General features: G+C 32.5%; 4 protein-coding genes across 9 annotated transcripts; 3 read left to right on the top strand and 1 right to left on the bottom strand.

The window, feature by feature from the left end:
• Positions 1-315: 315 nt before the first annotated feature.
• Tfb5 (transcription factor B5) lies at positions 316-1,641 on the top strand. The gene is made up of 2 exons (XM_033482417.2): positions 316-474; positions 1,455-1,641. The coding sequence occupies exons 1-2, from the start codon at positions 440-442 to the stop codon at positions 1,639-1,641; spliced, it is 222 nt and encodes a 73-aa protein (XP_033338308.1). The 5' UTR covers positions 316-439.
• On the bottom strand, positions 495-2,837 carry LOC117227290 (meiotic nuclear division protein 1 homolog). The gene is made up of 6 exons (XM_033482415.2): positions 2,738-2,837; positions 2,593-2,617; positions 1,167-1,398; positions 989-1,094; positions 708-854; positions 495-646 (listed from the first exon to the last, which is right to left on the bottom strand). The coding sequence occupies exons 3-6, from the start codon at positions 1,391-1,393 to the stop codon at positions 509-511; spliced, it is 618 nt and encodes a 205-aa protein (XP_033338306.1). The 5' UTR covers positions 1,394-1,398; positions 2,593-2,617; positions 2,738-2,837; the 3' UTR covers positions 495-508.
• LOC117227291 (zinc finger HIT domain-containing protein 1) lies at positions 1,710-2,489 on the top strand. The gene is made up of 2 exons (XM_033482416.2): positions 1,710-1,851; positions 1,931-2,489. The coding sequence occupies exons 1-2, from the start codon at positions 1,710-1,712 to the stop codon at positions 2,251-2,253; spliced, it is 465 nt and encodes a 154-aa protein (XP_033338307.1). The 3' UTR covers positions 2,254-2,489.
• Positions 2,838-3,128: 291 nt separating the features above from the next.
• On the top strand, positions 3,129-15,726 carry Ipk2 (Inositol phosphate kinase 2). Of its 6 annotated transcripts, none has more exons than XM_033482411.2 (6): positions 3,129-3,268; positions 4,315-4,344; positions 4,429-4,629; positions 10,129-10,305; positions 10,464-10,724; positions 13,869-15,726. In XM_033482411.2, the coding sequence occupies exons 3-6, from the start codon at positions 4,464-4,466 to the stop codon at positions 14,576-14,578; spliced, it is 1,314 nt and encodes a 437-aa protein (XP_033338302.1). In that variant the 5' UTR covers positions 3,129-3,268; positions 4,315-4,344; positions 4,429-4,463; the 3' UTR covers positions 14,579-15,726. The 6 variants fall into 6 exon arrangements, with proteins under 6 accessions (XP_033338302.1, XP_033338300.1, XP_033338303.1 ...); XM_076522823.1 differs by lacking the exon at positions 3,129-3,268 and adding an exon at positions 3,616-3,748; XM_033482409.2 differs by having other exon boundaries at positions 4,315-4,629.
• Positions 15,727-16,775: the final 1,049 nt, after the last annotated feature.

Below are 16,775 nucleotides of genomic sequence, written 5' to 3'. Positions count from 1 at the left end.
ATAATGACATGTTTATGAAAATAAATTATTCTATTTAATAAATAAAATAATATAAAATCATGATTTATTGTAACAAATAAATTATCGTTTCTACTTATAATTTATTTTTAATTATATTTTGCTTCATATATTAACATGTTTATGAAAGTTTGTATAAAAAATATGTACATTTCTTCATTTAACCATAGATGAAGTATAAGGTAGAGAGCACTTTTTACCATAGATACAACAGAGTAGTTGCTAGCGCCATTATCAATAAGTAATACGTACTAAACTCCAACCATAGAGTATGTAATACTCTAACTAATCTTTATTGGTTTTCTTATCTAGTTGTATGACATAAGTAAATTCTATGGCTATGCAATGCGTGCATTAAGACAGCATCGAATCTAATGTGTAACGAAATTTTATCTTTCTTTTTCTTTTCTAAGAAAAAGTCATGGTAAATGTTACAAAAGGAATTTTGGTCGAATGGTACGTGTATTAAATAAAAATTATGTTACTTTTTTCATTCTTTATAATCTAAATCATCCGGAATATTAAATTGTTTATTAAGTTTTTTTTCAGAAATATCAAACTTATTTTTACACCAACTTTGAATACCGAAAATATTGTCTGTCCATACGTTAGCAGCTTCTTTATAAGCCTACAAAACAAAATATTTGTAAATTTCAATCAAATAAACATAACGTTTAATAATTTGATACCTCTGCTTTTTCCTTAAGTTTAGCTGTAACTTCTGGATCGGCATCACTAAATTTAGCAATTTGAGTTTTCAATTGATCCTCGTTTGCCTTTAGCTCTTCTATTTCATGTAAGAGAACTTGTCGTTCTTCTGTATTTTCCTTTCCTATCTACATGTGCCATGTGAAATATTATATAAAATATAAGAAAAAGTACAACGATGGTTTGTTTAAAAAAATTCAATTTTGTTTCAAACTTCAAACATATAAACAATGGTGTGTGTGTGCTGTGTTATTCTTATTACCTGTTCTTTAATACAAAGTTCTTTCAGTCTTTGAAGTTTAAATTCTGCCTCTACTATTTTTTTAGAAGCTTCCGATATTCTTTGCTCTATAGCAGTTATGTTTCCACTACACAAGATATGTTTTTATTATCTCATAAATAGTCAATTTTATAATAGTATCAATAAATGGAAAACTTACCCTGGAAATGTCCAGAAATATACAGAAGTACCAATTTTCTCTGATCTTACTAATCCATCATCGACTAATGCTTCAACTATATCTTTCACAGATTGTGTTACAATGCCTTTTTCTTTTGGTGCTATTTTTTCTAATTCTTTTAATGTAAAAAATTCCCTTTTTTCATAAAATATTTGAAGCATTCTTGCACGTTTCTCATCAAGAGAAACTCCTTTTCGCTTCGACATTTTACCTGTGTAAATGACAAAATAAAACTATTACATTAACAATTATTTATTATATTTTCAGTGATGCAGCTATGAAGGAATTCCTTTTACATCTGGATGAAACTTTTGCCTTAGGACGAAAATTTATAATTCAAGATTTGGATGAAAAACACTTATTTATTTCTGCTGATATCTTAGATACATTACAAGCAAAAGTTGATGATCTTATGGATCAAATATCATTTCCTTTAGCAGAAAAAGGAATATAAATATTACATAAGAAATATTTCACCTTCACTTTGATTCTAATTTAGAGATATATATCAAATAACACATTATGGCAGCACGGGAGTCTGGTAGAATAAAAGATGCATATCAAAAGCGAGTACTTGATGAAGCTGCTCGTAAACGCAGACAGAAAAAAGCATTGGAAGCTTTGGAACAAGACAATTTTCATGATGACCCACATGCAGATTTGGGTATATACATAACATACTTCAGAAAATTCAATTTGTGTAAACATTATAGTTTAAATATAAATTATTTAAATTGTTTCAGTAATGAGCAAAAAGGTACCAAAATTTCAAGAAACACTAGACACCAGAGGCGGTAGGAAGAAAAAAACTAGGTCAGCTGAATATTATAAGCAAAGGTTTAGAAAAACCTTTGCTCAATTAGTAGAAGAAGATCTTAATATTAATCCAAATTCTCCAAATTATGTCTCTGCTCAAGCACCACCATCACGCTTTCCTGAACGCCACTTTTGTGCAGTTTGTGGATTTCCTAGTAATTATACTTGTATTCCTTGTGGTGCTAGATATTGTAGCATGAAATGTTTAGGTACTCATCTCGATACAAGGTGTTTAAAGTGGACAGCATAATGAGAAAATATATTCTTTGTACAAACCGATTAGCGAAAAAAATTTGTAAGTAATTCAGCATTAAAGATATAGTAGTCAAAATATTATTAAGTTTTTGTACTAAAAATTAAAATTTTTGCAAGTTAAAAAAATAATATTATTATACATATATCATCAGACAGTTATTGTAAATATAATAGTTCTACCTATAATAAGATCTGTATGTGAAATAAAGTTAACTATTTTCCTACTAACAATTAGTATTTTTTTCCTAGTTGGTATGTAGTGAAAAAGCAAATGAAGTTATAAACACAAAGTAATAACAATGTATTTTATATTATTAGATGTGTGAGAACATACCTGCAATTATGAACTTAAATCGTTTCTGGAACAAAAATGTTAATTAATATTATTTCTTGCTATTTTCTTTCTTGCTTCATGTTCACAATATTGAATGGATAATAGAAGAATCGAATACAACAACTACCGTTGTTCCAATACTAACAAAATAACATATCGAAATTGAACAAATAGGTTATGGCATAGCCAATCAAGAACGAAAAAATTGGAAATGGACCACCTGTCAAAACTAAATAAGATTCGCAGCCACTGATCTCTAAGCACGTGTGTGTACCTTCAAGTTGGTTGCATATATTGGATGTGGCGGGAACGATTATTCATTTAATAAAAACAACATTCGCCCTCTGGTGGATTCTAGAAGAATCTTTGATGTGTGACGAAAGAGACAGGTATAGAAAAGTAGGAAGACGTCTAGTGGAAGGACGTGTGATCATTCAGAATTATGTGAAGTTTAAAGTCGTGAACACAATCTTAGTTCCGCCTAATACACGGACGGCTTCGAACGGAATTATATACGTGAAAGTGTTGCGATCTTGAGCACATTGTATTGTGTTGTTTTGAAGGGACTGGTTATCATATAGGTTACAATAATAGATAGGCATGTAAAATGTCATAGATGTAACATTTGTAAAAGAAGAGTGGCTAATAAATTATTCTCCTGTTATATCCAATAAATGTACGTATGCCTCGTATGAGTTGTATTTTATGATTATTTCGATAGTTGAAAAAGTCGATTCCTAAAATGTAACGAACTTTCCTCATGCTACTTAGTGAACGCATTATTAATTGATATCTCGTAGCTGTGTTCAATCAGGTAGAAAACTATCTAATTTCACTCTATTAGTAATCGTTTCTGCTAATATTACATTTTCAAAGGACCGACGAACAATATAATTTGTTGATAAAAGCGCGAATTTGGAACATTCAATTTTCACAAACACATTGTGCCCTCTACCGATATCAACCAATATTGTAACGCGACATTTGAAAATATCCGCGCGAAATATCTATTGGAATTTAGTTTACATTTCAATTATCTAAAAGCGCACGGACAGACAGCATCATTATGTTATTCAGTGCCATGTGAATTAACCTGTGATACAATTAATACTAAGTTAAAGAATGCGGATGTATGAGCGAAAAGGAACAGTTGAAGGTAACACTGTGTTTACGAATAGATTTATCGAAATAGTTAGAAATAGAAAATTCTCTTGTGAACACTACATTCGCATATTTTCTACTGGAGGTAACAACGAGAGTTAATTAAAAATATTTATGATTTTATAGCTACTAGTATATTTGCTTTTAGCAAAACCTTTTTTGTTTTAAAGTAAATCCATACATTGATATTGAGAGAAATCAATGCTTAATTATTTTTTGTAAAAATGAAATACAAGACATTTTATTTTGATGAGTTTCTATAATTTCCTTGAATGTAACTCGGTGAATATTAGGCTGTAATTGTTGCATGAACATTTTTTCAACTTTCTTTTACGTTCCACTCTGTTTTACCAACGCTAACGTGTCGAAAAGATCACATGCACTATAGTACCTGAAAGAAGGAAGTTCTTTTGGAGATATATGTATACACATACACGATATCCCACATTATACATATGTATACAGCCATTGTGCTAATGCAACATTACCGTAATTCCTAATATTCGCAATATGTCTGTAATGTCCTGAGTTTTCTATATCCATTGGTATTTGTATTTATAGGCGGAAATAAAACAGCCGAAGACAATTAGAGTAAGCTTCTATGTGTAACCGTTGGAAGTGGGAGTTCGTAACGAAGATAAGATCTTTGCGAACGGTGCAACTCTTTAATTGCAGAAGTTAATTACTGCGTGCCGCACGGTGCAATAACGATGACGACTTTAGACTCGCAGTCCGATAAAACATTATGTCACCTCGACAAGGTTCCGAACACGGAATTTGCGGAAACATCGTCCGATTGTGGATTCCACGATACGATCAGTTTATTGGAGACTCAGGTAGCCGGACATCCGTCCAATGACAAACGACGTACGATCGGTAAGCAACCGTTTTAATTAACACTAGCATTATGGGTGACTCATATTCACCGATATTAAGTTCATTTGTTTTCCTGAAGTTCATACAGCATAAATAAATCATGCATTCATACTTGCTTCTGTGAACCTCTGAAACAAGAATTTGAAAATCTTCAATATGAAAAAAGTCACACAGCTTTTAAACAGGAAAGCGATTATAGGCTACCCTGTATTTCTATATCGGGTCCGAAGGAAGATTAGCTCGTTGGTGGCTGCGCCGGTCATATATGGCTGGAGCGATTCTTAGGTCATTTTTAAAAATAAATTTCCGTTGTGATATATTTACATAAATATAATCTCATTAGAATTTATATGAACTGAAAAATAAGGATATATAACTTAACTTAACTTATTAACTTATGTACTTTACTGTCATTTTCTGCTGTAATCACTAAGTAATGATAATCACTAACATTATTCCTTGTCATTGTTTACGTTTGTTTGAGATATTAGCCGTTATAAAATTAATACGGAATTAATCGCATGTAGATATAGTTTAATAAGATGTAGTAAAGACTCTTCAGAAAATTAGATTTATGAAGACTGATTAGTTATGATAAAGTAACATCAATCGAATTGTTTTAAGTTATAATTTCTTGGTAAGTCTGTTGGCAAAACACGTTCGAGGAAGAGAAGTTGAAATTTGTATCATTAACTTGGCTATATTTACTGATTCGATTAGAAAAATACTAGTAAAAAGTGTGTACCACTTCTTTCGTTATTTACTTCCGATGCCTTCCGTTATAACCGGAAGTTCGTCACGAGTTTCAGTTTAACGATGGTGTAACTTCAATTTCATCACCAGTTGTTAGTATCAAGTTCCGAAGATAACTTGACTGTTAGCTTGTATGCAGCTTATATACAACTTCCTCTAAGAAGAGAAGTACGATACAGAAAAGTATTAAACCATTTTGATAGAGAACGCCAGTCAATGTGTTACATTAAAATTTACGTATAGTTAATCCAATTAAATTTTTATTATTATTATTTTAAATGTCCAATTTAGTCTCTAATAATTGTAAATGTACAATTTAGTGTTTACTAATTTTAAATATATAATTTAATCTGCAACAATTTGAATATCAGAAATTAACGAAAATTGTTTCGAATGATACATGGTGAAGAAAATTGTAAATAAGAAAACTCTTGTAATTCAATAATTATTTTAGATTAATCAATAGTACAGAAAGGTCTGCCACTTCATTTTTAAGTTACAGCTTTTGTTTGTATTTGCTCAACGATAAGCATCAAATTTTTCCCTCTTATTAACTATCAGTCTCATTCGATTAATCTTGTGTCGGACACGTGAGCGACATGTGCCACCCACTATACATATAACTCTTTCCTGATTATTTTTCATAATAAATATTTTTTGTCTATAATGGTAGGTCCCATTCAAATCCTCACATATATAAAATACATCCTGCTATCTTGATTATACATTCCATGACTAATGGGAATAAGAAAATTAATTTAGTAACAGATTTTCAGTTAGATTTCGCTCAGAACTTGGCACAATCTACGAACGTAGTAGTATTTGTAGTAAGAATATAATAGTAAGAAATATTGCTTCTGATTGCGTAAAAGAAACTCGTTTTAACAGACTCCAATAAAAGGAGTCATGCATGTTTAATTTACAAATGAAGTATAGGTTTTCTCGCAATCGTCTTGGTTGGTGACTGATTTAATGACGTAAGATATGGCGATCCTCGAATAAGAAAATTGAACGAGTTTGAACTATTTATACTTCGCAAATGTACAGTACCTATTGAACGCAACCAGTATGTTCTAGCTATTGCTCGTTAAGCGATTTATCAAATGACTCCGACTGTGATCCGGCACTTGAAAGGCTATGCCCCGCAATGTATCTATGTCTAAACAAAAAAAAAAGACGCGAAACAGTTTTTATGTATTTTTCTCTAGATACATACTACGATGTTCGCTCGACGACACAAGGAGATTAAATAAACCGTTATTCAGATAATCTGAAGCTATACTTCTAGTAACGCGTATTGTTGGTAACAACAACTTGTTTGTAACAAGCCAGTTTGGTTGTATTAAAATTTACTTTAAATGTACTTCACCTAAAATTAGTCCGATGACGTGCGTGGTTTAGTTGGAATATTCTGATTGAATGAGACTGCATTACAGAATTATTTTCTGACGCTCAAACGCTTATACATATGAATAGTCCACGTGTTAGATGGGAATTGATGACGAATAGTCAATAAGAATGGATCATCGTCAGTCAATTTCTGTATATTGAATGCAAGGTCAAGCGTTGCTATTAACGTGAAGTATTTATGTCTTTGTTACATAATTACATTAAATACATGTTTTACTGAATTATTTTTCTGTTTAACGTTAAAACGCGGTCAATGACAATACCTATTGGCTAAAATAATAATTTTCGTAATGATTTTATTAATAATAATTTTTATAATTTTTAAAACAATTTTTATAATTTTTAATATTTTTTGTTACACTAAAGGCTAGAGAACCCGTATATGTAAATAAATTCTAAATTCTAAAAGCAAATATTGCTTTTAAAAATTAATAAGATACCACAACATTCCAACCGTTTTGTTTGACAACATCTCACAAATTTTCAAATTTTCTGATTTTTCAAAATTTTGTGCACATTCTGTATAGTGTTGATGCATTTCTATCAGTTTAGTCTAGAACTTGGTAAATGTCTAGTATCAAGATTTTGAATGCGTTTCTTTTTGACGTCAATTTTATGATGTTTGTCCTAAGATTACGAAGAAAATATTTATCTAATCGATTCGGAAATTTGATATTATATCTCTTACGTCTTTTTCTACGATATCTGTACATCTAGTTTTTCTCTTATTAGGATCTCCGAAAACATATTTTTTGCGAGAATTTTATTTCTTGTCTCGAGAGTTTATCTTTTTTTAACGCTTGGAGTACATACTTCTGAATAGCTTGTCCAAGAATTTGCTAGAATTTGTTAACAGGCTCGTAGCATTTATAATTCAAAAAATATACTTCAAACAACACCTTAAAATCAGTCGAGGTTTGTGACATTTAAATTGATTATATATATATAACTTGGTCATTAAACACTCTATGTAACGATAAGTTTAAAAGATGTACATATTAGGATTCGTAATGAGTAAGCAGTGCAGCAAACATCAATTTGTACAAATTTAACTAGTTCCTTGTTTCTTCTAAAACAACATTGTTATCCGATAAAAAACTAGTGAATGAATCATATATCCAGTCTACAAGATAAAGTATAACGAGTGCGGTATTTTAAAAAATATAAAGAAATAATATATGTGGTCAATGTGTAGTCAATGTTTAAGCATTGTTGGATCTAGTCCTTAAAGCGATTAAGTAATTGTATTTTTTAATTTTTAATAATACCTCAATTTGTCGTGCGTTACAATAAATATTTAGTTATGTGTGTTGTGATTTTATTCCTCTTTAATCGATTTCATTTATTCGCTGCTTTCGAATTCCAATTAAAATAAAAAAAAAAAAATGAATAAGAAATAATTTAATTACTATTACAAAAAATTTGTATGCCGTATAATTTAATATAATGTAATGTATGGTTCAGAGATTATTTATTAGTAAACACTTACACGTGACTAAATTGAATGCACAAAAACAATTTTAAAAACATTGTCAGTTTGAAATTCTGGGCACATTGTCTTATTCAAATATGATTTTGCGCGAAAATCTAGTTTTAATAGGATCTGGCTGTCTTTTACACCTTTCTTCTTTAATTATTCTTGAATAGTACTGCCCACTGAATATTTATATCTTACATTGACCTTCTTTGTAAAGTTAAATTGTACTCACATTTTGGACTTCGTTGCATCTGGGTTTAGCTAATTTTGCATTATCTTGACCTTCGGCTTTTGATCTTTATTGTACCTATACGGGGTGTTCGGAAAATCGTGGCACAATCGGCAACATTTTTTCATACAGGTCAGCAACACCCCGTATAATTAAACTCTTTACAAATGATCTCCAACTTTCTTTAACTTTCACTTAATATTGTTATTCTAATATCGCACTTTGTTCCCGATTCCTTCCTTCACATATTAAAAGTTAATATAAACGTTAAACTATTCGCAGTGTCTATGACGATATCACTTATGATATTAATTTAATTTTATATTAGTATGCACTAATAAATACGTTACTAATAAATTTGGTTACATTCGAGGTCTGAATTTTCGTCTTAAAATTTTTAAAACCACCATGTGTGTGTGTGTGTGTGTGTGTGTGCGCGCGTGTGTGTGTGCGCGCTGATACAATATTATCTGCGAAACAAGGCATAAATTTTTAATGCCAAGAAATGCGATATTCTCCTGCTAGAGTTTATAACAAGGACATGTTCAATACTGTTAGCATTGATAAACGAAATAGTGAATTTTTAAAGCTGCCACCTAATATAGTTTATACGATGTAGGAGAAGATCTAAAACTTTAATGTCCATTTTATAGGAATAGTAACTATATCGATATCCGGCAGATTATTAAACATTAATATTTGATACTATTCAAATCAATTCTTTTCCGAATAACGAATGATGAATAAAGTTTCATCTGTTGTTCGATTAGAATTTTTCAATCGTCTTTCCGCTATGCTATGCGTGCTATCCATTCATGCGACGTGATGAATCGATTTCATTTTTCCGCTTCACTGTTGAACGCGAGAAAAGACTGATGAGGAGGAAAAACTGTCCAACTGTTGACGTTTCATTATTAATTTGGATAGAGTGAGACAGCTAACACACTAGATATCCTGCTAGCCAACGCGTCAGCGCTGGAATTTATTCATTAGTTACGAAGAATGACTAAACGCCTGTTTTTATTTGCTATTCTAAATAATTCTTGTTAGCGCACGTAGATCCATGTAACGTGTAACGCATAAGAAAGCAGAAACCGCAAAATAACAGTTCAACGACTTGTCCGTAACCCGAATTTGCATTGTTGTTGAAAAAAGTTTCCAATCATCTCTTAAAATGTTGCAACGTAAAACCCTACAACCGCATGGTGTTTGACGACTGCGTTTAAATATTTATTTTATTATTTCTAAACGACTTGATAAGGTTGAAATAATGTGTGTCTATGAAATCAGTACGTACATAGATCGTAACGGAAAATTTGCGGCAAGATATATTAGTTTGATAAATGTTTATAGATCATTAAAAAAATTTTGTTTGCACCATTTATTATTATTACACCAATTCTTCTGCTTGCGTTAATTTTCACACAAAATGGTCATTTTCTCTCCATTTTCGTTACTTTCACTCCATGAATATCAAAATTCACTAATCTTCCATGCTATATCTGTGTGCAAAGTTTCATTGCGATACAGTCTCGGTGTTGGAAGTCAAGGTTGCTCCGATTTTGGAGGGTACGCTATGTGTTTCATCTTTATGAATGTTATAAAATGTTTATCGTTCAAAATGTTGTAGGTATGCTACGTAGGCCGGATGGCCGTGTGCTTAAGCCTGTCGTTAAACCATTACTTGGTAAAAGGGAGATCGCATTCTATGAGAGCTTAGAGGAATCCGAAGATCCTGTAATGATGGAGTTGAAGAATTACGTGCCAAAGTACTACGGCACGACAGAGTTGCAAATATTTGGCAAACGTAAGGCATCAGATGTTGCAAATTTCTACGTTGATTTCATCAAAGCATGTCTTCTCATACTACTTTCTGCATGAATTTTATAATTGTAGACGCTCACGTAATATTTGGTAATGATTCTGTAACATCTTCTAACTTCGTGTTTTTGTATGATATTCAAGGAGTAACATTCCTTACGTTGAAAGATATTATCGATGGTATGGCCGAACCATGCGTGATGGATATAAAGATAGGTAGACGAACATGGGATCCTCTGGCCACACCGCAAAAAAGGGCCACGGAAGAATTAAAGTATGCCGAGTCGAAGCGCACTTATGGATTTTGCATAACTGGATTTCAAGTCTATTGTCTCCCTTCTGGTCAGCTAAAAAAGTTTGGCAAACACTATGGCAAAACCCTTGATGCCAAGGGTGTTGTGGAAGGTATATTATACAGTTCAAGTGTTTTATTATTTAGACTACGAATATACAAGTTTTTATTTGAAATATAGTCGACCCCCGTATAATACAACAGTGTTATCACTCAAATTCACGTGCTAAGAAAGAGTACAATGCATTAGTTTCCTTTCATGAATAAATAAACTGCAGTTGCAGTCTATTAGGGTTGTTGTATTATATGAGTGTTCTCGATTTTAATTAATTACAGGGTTACATTTGTAGACGTATCAAATGAGAATTAAGGAGAAAAGTATTGTGATATTTAGTATAACGATGTTGTTGCTAAGCAGTCACTAACAATATGGAACACTTTTGGAAAATTTAGTCCATACAATTTAGCAGTAACCCTTATATTTTCAATTATAAGTTGTTTTTTATTGGTATACTATTAGGAATATATGTAAAAATAATTTTTAGTGAGTGTTAACTAGTATCTGGTTTTTTAAAGTAAATATTCACTTGTTTTTTTTATTTGTATTTATATTTATTTCTACTTTTATGTACGTGCTTATTAGCAGCAAATTTTGTTAGTAAGAAAGGGAAAGGATATTTTAAAAATTGAGATGTTAAAAGTTGTCACAAACTTATTATTTTTATTATTTTTGTGTATAGAATCGATTTTCAAAAGTTGTCTCATATTTTTAGTGATATTTCTGTAGAAGTCGAATCCAAAAGGATGTCAGAAACTCTACGGGCGTATTCTACATTTTATATTTAAGAAAAACTAAAAAATGTAAGAACCTCGACGTTTTAAATATCATTTATAGTACAGAAGACAAATTTTCTCTTAAATTTGGCATGGCCATATTGAAGTCACTTTATATTTTTCTAAAATATTTGTGATTCAGGAAAATTCGGAAAAAATATTATATTTGATAATTTAATTCACAGTGAGATATTTAAGAAATTGTGAGTCACATAATGACAGAAATGGTTAAAATAACAGGAAATTAAGATCCGTGCTATTTTTATTATATTTTGGATTATGGATGTATTCCGGTATCTTCCTCTATTAAAATTTTTTAAAATATTCAAAACTTAATTACATAGTTACTGTAGACTGAACATTGCGGTATATCATTTTGATACAGTGACACACAATATTAATTAGGTTTTATAACTTTTAATTTCTTCGTGATAGTATATAAATAATACATTTTACTAAAAAAGAATATAAAGTGACGTTGGCACTATCTCACGAAATTTCGGAGGTAACGATTGCATGCAACGTTTAGTTAGCATTTGAACGTACACGTCAATAGAGTTTTGCTGAAATTTATTTAAATGTTTTATTCGTTAATGAAAGGTCACAAAAATGAAGTGCATAATTTTACAATAGGAAATTTATATACACGGTGAGCTAATAAAATTTAGGCTGAATAAAGCTTTTGAAACTAATTAAGCTGGCGTTTAATAGCTTTTAAAGAAAAACCGTTTCAATCGGTTTTTGTTTCTTTAATTTTTTAATTTTTAGTTTTAATTTTTAGTTTTAATTTTAGTTTTAATTTTTTACTCTAACACCATATATTGGCCAACATTTTTGAACCTTTCATTAATTTTTAGTACAATTATGTTACGTGGCTTTCGTTTTAACTCGCAACTGACATTTTGCAATATAGCCACTAAATATTCATAAATCAATGCAATTGTAATAATTAAATAAGCGCAGCCTTGTCTCGACTGATTTATGAAAGGGTCCAAACTTTCGGCCAAATAGAGGATTTTTTCGGGTAGTTATACTTCTCTAGTCATAATACAAAATGCTTGTCTAAGAATTCGATAGTTACGTAAGCATAATTGTCTTGCCCATACATCGTTTATTTAAGGAACAAATGCATAGTACTGTTCACAATTATTTAAATGGTTTTAAACATCCAAATGGACACACTTTAAAATTACAACCGCTTTAAATGCAAGCTTGTAGATTATATTATACTTTGATAACGATATTTATTCTTAATTAATCATCGTTGTAAAAAACGTTTGGCACTTATCCTTCCAGTTTTATTGACGTTTCTTGTTGGCCATCTCATTGCATACTTCCAGTAATTTCTTTGCTTATGCTCCTCATACGAAGTACAGTTCATTTCCTTGATTTTGAAATCATTTTAATTTAATCTTCGAGCAGCCGCTTACGGTTTTGTAACATTATCGGACTTTTCTGGTATCTTTTACGGCAGGTAATTCATGTTTTATCTTATTAACAGACCCCTAATCTCTGAGCAAAATATACATCGAGTATAAATCTCAAGAAACTGAAACCAAATAGAAATGCCTTTATTTGTTTAATAATTATAGTAAGCTGAGTCCACTAAATTATCGATCTTGATTTAACAAAGATAAAAATATAGCAAACTAGATGTCTCAGGCACTTACTTCATCTATATTTTTAACAATATCTTTATTAAACCAAAATCGATAGTTAAGAGGAATGTGGAAGACATAAGCAGCAATAAACAATATTATGACATTTATTTAAATCAGAAAAATGATCTTCTGATTTCAGTTGTGATGGTACAAACCATGCTTTCATACTAACTAGTCTTCTCAAGGTTTCGGAGGTCACCGATGTTTTATTACCTATCAATGAATTTTGGAGTCAGAGGTCACGTTAAGGTCATGTTATTAATATCGTCAAATACAAATCGATGCTATAGACAGGGGAAAGTTTATTTACTGACGAGAAAAACATCGATGACCTTCGATGGCTAGAGGAAGATGACCTTGGTCGAAAAATATTATTTGCAGCCTATTCGTACTTTGATACGATATAAATTGCATACAAAAATATTTTGATCATCGTAATCGAAGGAGTATAATAAGAGATTACAGAAATAATAAATGTATTATTAGTCCGTAGCGATGGCTAATCAGAATGCAAAAATATCTGTCTTTGGTCGTAAAAGTGCAATGATAATCATCGAAATTAATCATAGTAATTCCACTAAGTAACGATTTCTGCCAGCAGCGATATTTGAATTTACTTTCCCAAATCAGAGGAAAGCAGAAAACCTCTGCTGAGCCCGAATAATTCTGAACAGTACTATGTATGGGAAATGAACCTCCAGAACACAACACATAATTTGTCTTGATTAAGTACATCGAACAGTCCGTTTTTTTCCTGCGTAGCGCTGAAATTGTTCCTGAACATAAGTCCAGAAAGACCGCCTTGCCGTCAATTGATCGTGCAGCTTCTCTCTTTCCTGTGGAAGATCTTACTATTCTTTCGTACCCAGCGGCTGTTCCGCTTTTATTCTAGTTCTCTGTTGGTGGCATATGACGCGAAAAAATTGCGAAATTACTTGCACCCGAATAGCCTGAACATCGACAAACCGGCCAATTCGTTCTCCACCGGGATCAATCACGCGACCGTGACGAATGTGTTCAAAGATGCGACCGAGGTCAGCCGCGACCCCGGGACGAGCTTCGTTGAAACAGATAGAAAAGATAGAAACCAGACGACCGAGAGAGTACACTACATCAAACGGAGTATCAGTTTGAGCACCGAGTGCGAGTCTACGGGTAAAGAAAATCCCATGAACAGAAGCGTATCCTGCAGTTCCGATTTCAGAGCGGACAGGCTCTGTCGGACACACTCCTATGGGCACAATTACGAGGACGATATCGTCCAGGTGAAGAAGGATTACGACGCCTTGCTCAGCGAGCTCAGCATCTCTTCAGAGGAGAAGCTGAACTGGGTCCGGATCAACATGATCGATTTCACCCATGTCTTCCCGACCGAGGACCGGAACACGCTCGATGTAAACTATCTAGAGGGCATCGAGAACTTGATCAAGCTCGTCGAGATGTTCTTGATCCCTAAGGACAGCACTGCATAATTCTGCTTACTGTAACGTAGAGTCTACGTCGTAGACCGTCGATGTTACAGAGCCTTCGTTCTTTTAATTTACTTTCTCTTGGAATTGCAACATGACGTGTTACAAAACTGTATTTTATATTTTGTAATTAAATTAGATTGTTTATCATTAGAGAGCCAGTTAGAACTGCAAACAGATGTGATTCGTGTTAATGTCCATCGTTGCCGCGCGAATGGAATCGCGAACACGAGGCGGAAGCTCTCGGTTGTACCTTGTTTGATAGGATCTAGGTAGATCCTCGTTAACGTTATGTCGGACTTCCGCGGACGATTTTCGGTACCTGAAATTAACACGACAACGACACATATACCCGCGTCAACCAAGCGTTAACCGTTTCGTATCAGATGCAACGTCTGTGTCACGCTCATGTTCCTTCGATGTACCTCATTTGTCGCGGTTTTGCGTACTATTTTACTTTGACGGCCAGTGTCATGTATGCGTGATCTTCGTTCGCACCTCTTACCAGCGTTCTGTGTCGGCTCGGTGTCACTCCTTCACACGTGTTCACGGAGTACACCCGTCGATTTTCATTGTAAATACTCATACCACGACATTGGAATTAACGATAGTTTTACTAGTTTCAAAACGTCAAGTATATGTATTCCAGTAGCTTTATCAGATAAAGAACAGTGTTTGCAGCGATTGGCGGCGGTATGCTAAAGGATTTCCTGTGAGAAGCGCGGCCGTCAAAGTGCTAACGTCTACACGCCCACCGGTTTTTGATTTGAGCGAACATTAACACTAATTCTACCGAGCGCTAAAAGTGCCTAGTTTATATTACTTTGCAAATGTAATCAAAACTTGTTTATTTAGTATTTTGTTTCGATGTATGTCCATGGAGAACAATTTATTTAATACTTGCCCATAAGTAATCTAAATGATTAGAAAATAAGAAATGTGAGATCTCTGTGCCATTTTGATCGGTACGGTAGGATTAATGTTAATAAGAGCTACGTGTTTGTTGTCTACCCGACAACTGCTGTAGACGATTGTGCGCACTGTTTCCTATGTTACGGTCGTGCAAGTAAGGTTTTATCATCGCATATACCAAACATAAAAATTGTTATGTTAATATAATACAAAAAATAAAAGCGTTATGTAAAACGAAATAGTTTTATTCACGACCTTGTGCAGCTAGACGAAAATAAGTGTTAACAGATTTCTTTCATTTCTAGAATATCAGACGATCATCTAAAATATTTATTAAAATATCACGTGTATTGAGATACTTATTTGCTTACATATTTAATATGATCGTTTGCTAGCTTGAGTAAGTAATAAATTAATAAGTATCGATGCACGAAATATTACCTTAATATGCTGTTGTGGAGAGGAGTAATCCATGCAATATTGGATGAAAAAATTCGTGATCGTATATCTGAAAAATGTGAATGTATACAGCATTCTTAATTAAGTTTTGATGAATATTTTACGGAGAATATTAAACCGTTCAGCGCCCATTAAAATAAGAAAGTCTAGTATAAAGTTAGTTTAGATATTAGGAGTTGATTTACAAAAGCATCTTACTTATCAGCGTAAGCACTGTTTTGATGTGACATTTATGAAAATTTCTTATGTATTTTAAAAACTGTTATATGAATAATAACTGTATTCTGCATAGAGTAGCTTGGAATATACGAGGAATACTCTGCTGTACCGTAAAAGCAAAAAGAAAGGTGAAATAAGAATTAAGGTAATGGGAAAGCTGGCAAAATCGAACTCGAAGTCTAGCAAAAAATTTAATAAGCGTGGTACATGTATCCATCGTTTCAGGAACATTAACGAAACAAGTTGGACTTCTTACTGGGGCTCTATATCTTTTTTCTCCAACAAGCCAATGGACCATTTCGAGGACAGCTATCGACGCTTGATCAAAACGACCAGCCTTGTAATTACCGTGATCCGATTTCACAAGACTTGTACGCGCATGTTACCTAAGAAATCGACATTTAATTTAATAAACGATTGATTTACGCGTTACACAATATTATATCGATACAGCACCATCAACTTTCTTGTGTGTCTAATGAGCATATATTTCAAATGTGCAACTATGAATTTATTGTAGTTGTTGCAAGTACAAAACTTCGAGAGAAAGTATTTTTCTTTAACTTCAATGCGAAGAGAATTTGCCGAGATAGAGCAGAAACGAAAAGAT

This window comes from Megalopta genalis, chromosome 6 (assembly GCF_051020955.1).
Source record: "Megalopta genalis isolate 19385.01 chromosome 6, iyMegGena1_principal, whole genome shotgun sequence".
Classification (NCBI taxonomy): domain Eukaryota; kingdom Metazoa; phylum Arthropoda; class Insecta; order Hymenoptera; family Halictidae; genus Megalopta; species Megalopta genalis.
The sequence above is the reverse complement of the archived record's forward strand: the minus strand, read 5'-3'. Positions and strand labels throughout refer to the sequence as shown.

Coding starts and splice junctions, on each gene's coding strand:
- Tfb5 (XM_033482417.2), top strand. CDS start 440: ATGGTAAATGTTACAAAAGGAATTTTGGTCGAATG. Junction 475..1,454: donor AAAGGAATTTTGGTCGAATG/GTACGTGTATTA, acceptor TTATATTTTCAG/TGATGCAGCTATGAAGGAAT.
- LOC117227290 (XM_033482415.2), bottom strand. CDS start 1,393: ATGTCGAAGCGAAAAGGAGTTTCTCTTGATGAGAAACGTGCAAGAATG. Junction 1,095..1,166: donor TATTTCTGGACATTTCCAGG/GTAAGTTTTCCA, acceptor TATCTTGTGTAG/TGGAAACATAACTGCTATAG. Junction 855..988: donor AACTTTGTATTAAAGAACAG/GTAATAAGAATA, acceptor TGGCACATGTAG/ATAGGAAAGGAAAATACAGA.
- LOC117227291 (XM_033482416.2), top strand. CDS start 1,710: ATGGCAGCACGGGAGTCTGGTAGAATAAAAGATGCATATCAAAAGCGA. Junction 1,852..1,930: donor TGACCCACATGCAGATTTGG/GTATATACATAA, acceptor AAATTGTTTCAG/TAATGAGCAAAAAGGTACCA.
- Ipk2 (XM_033482408.2), top strand. CDS start 3,715: ATGCGGATGTATGAGCGAAAAGGAACAGTTGAAG. Junction 10,306..10,463: donor GTTGCAAATATTTGGCAAAC/GTAAGGCATCAG, acceptor ATGATATTCAAG/GAGTAACATTCCTTACGTTG. Junction 10,725..13,868: donor TGCCAAGGGTGTTGTGGAAG/GTATATTATACA, acceptor TTTCCTGCGTAG/CGCTGAAATTGTTCCTGAAC.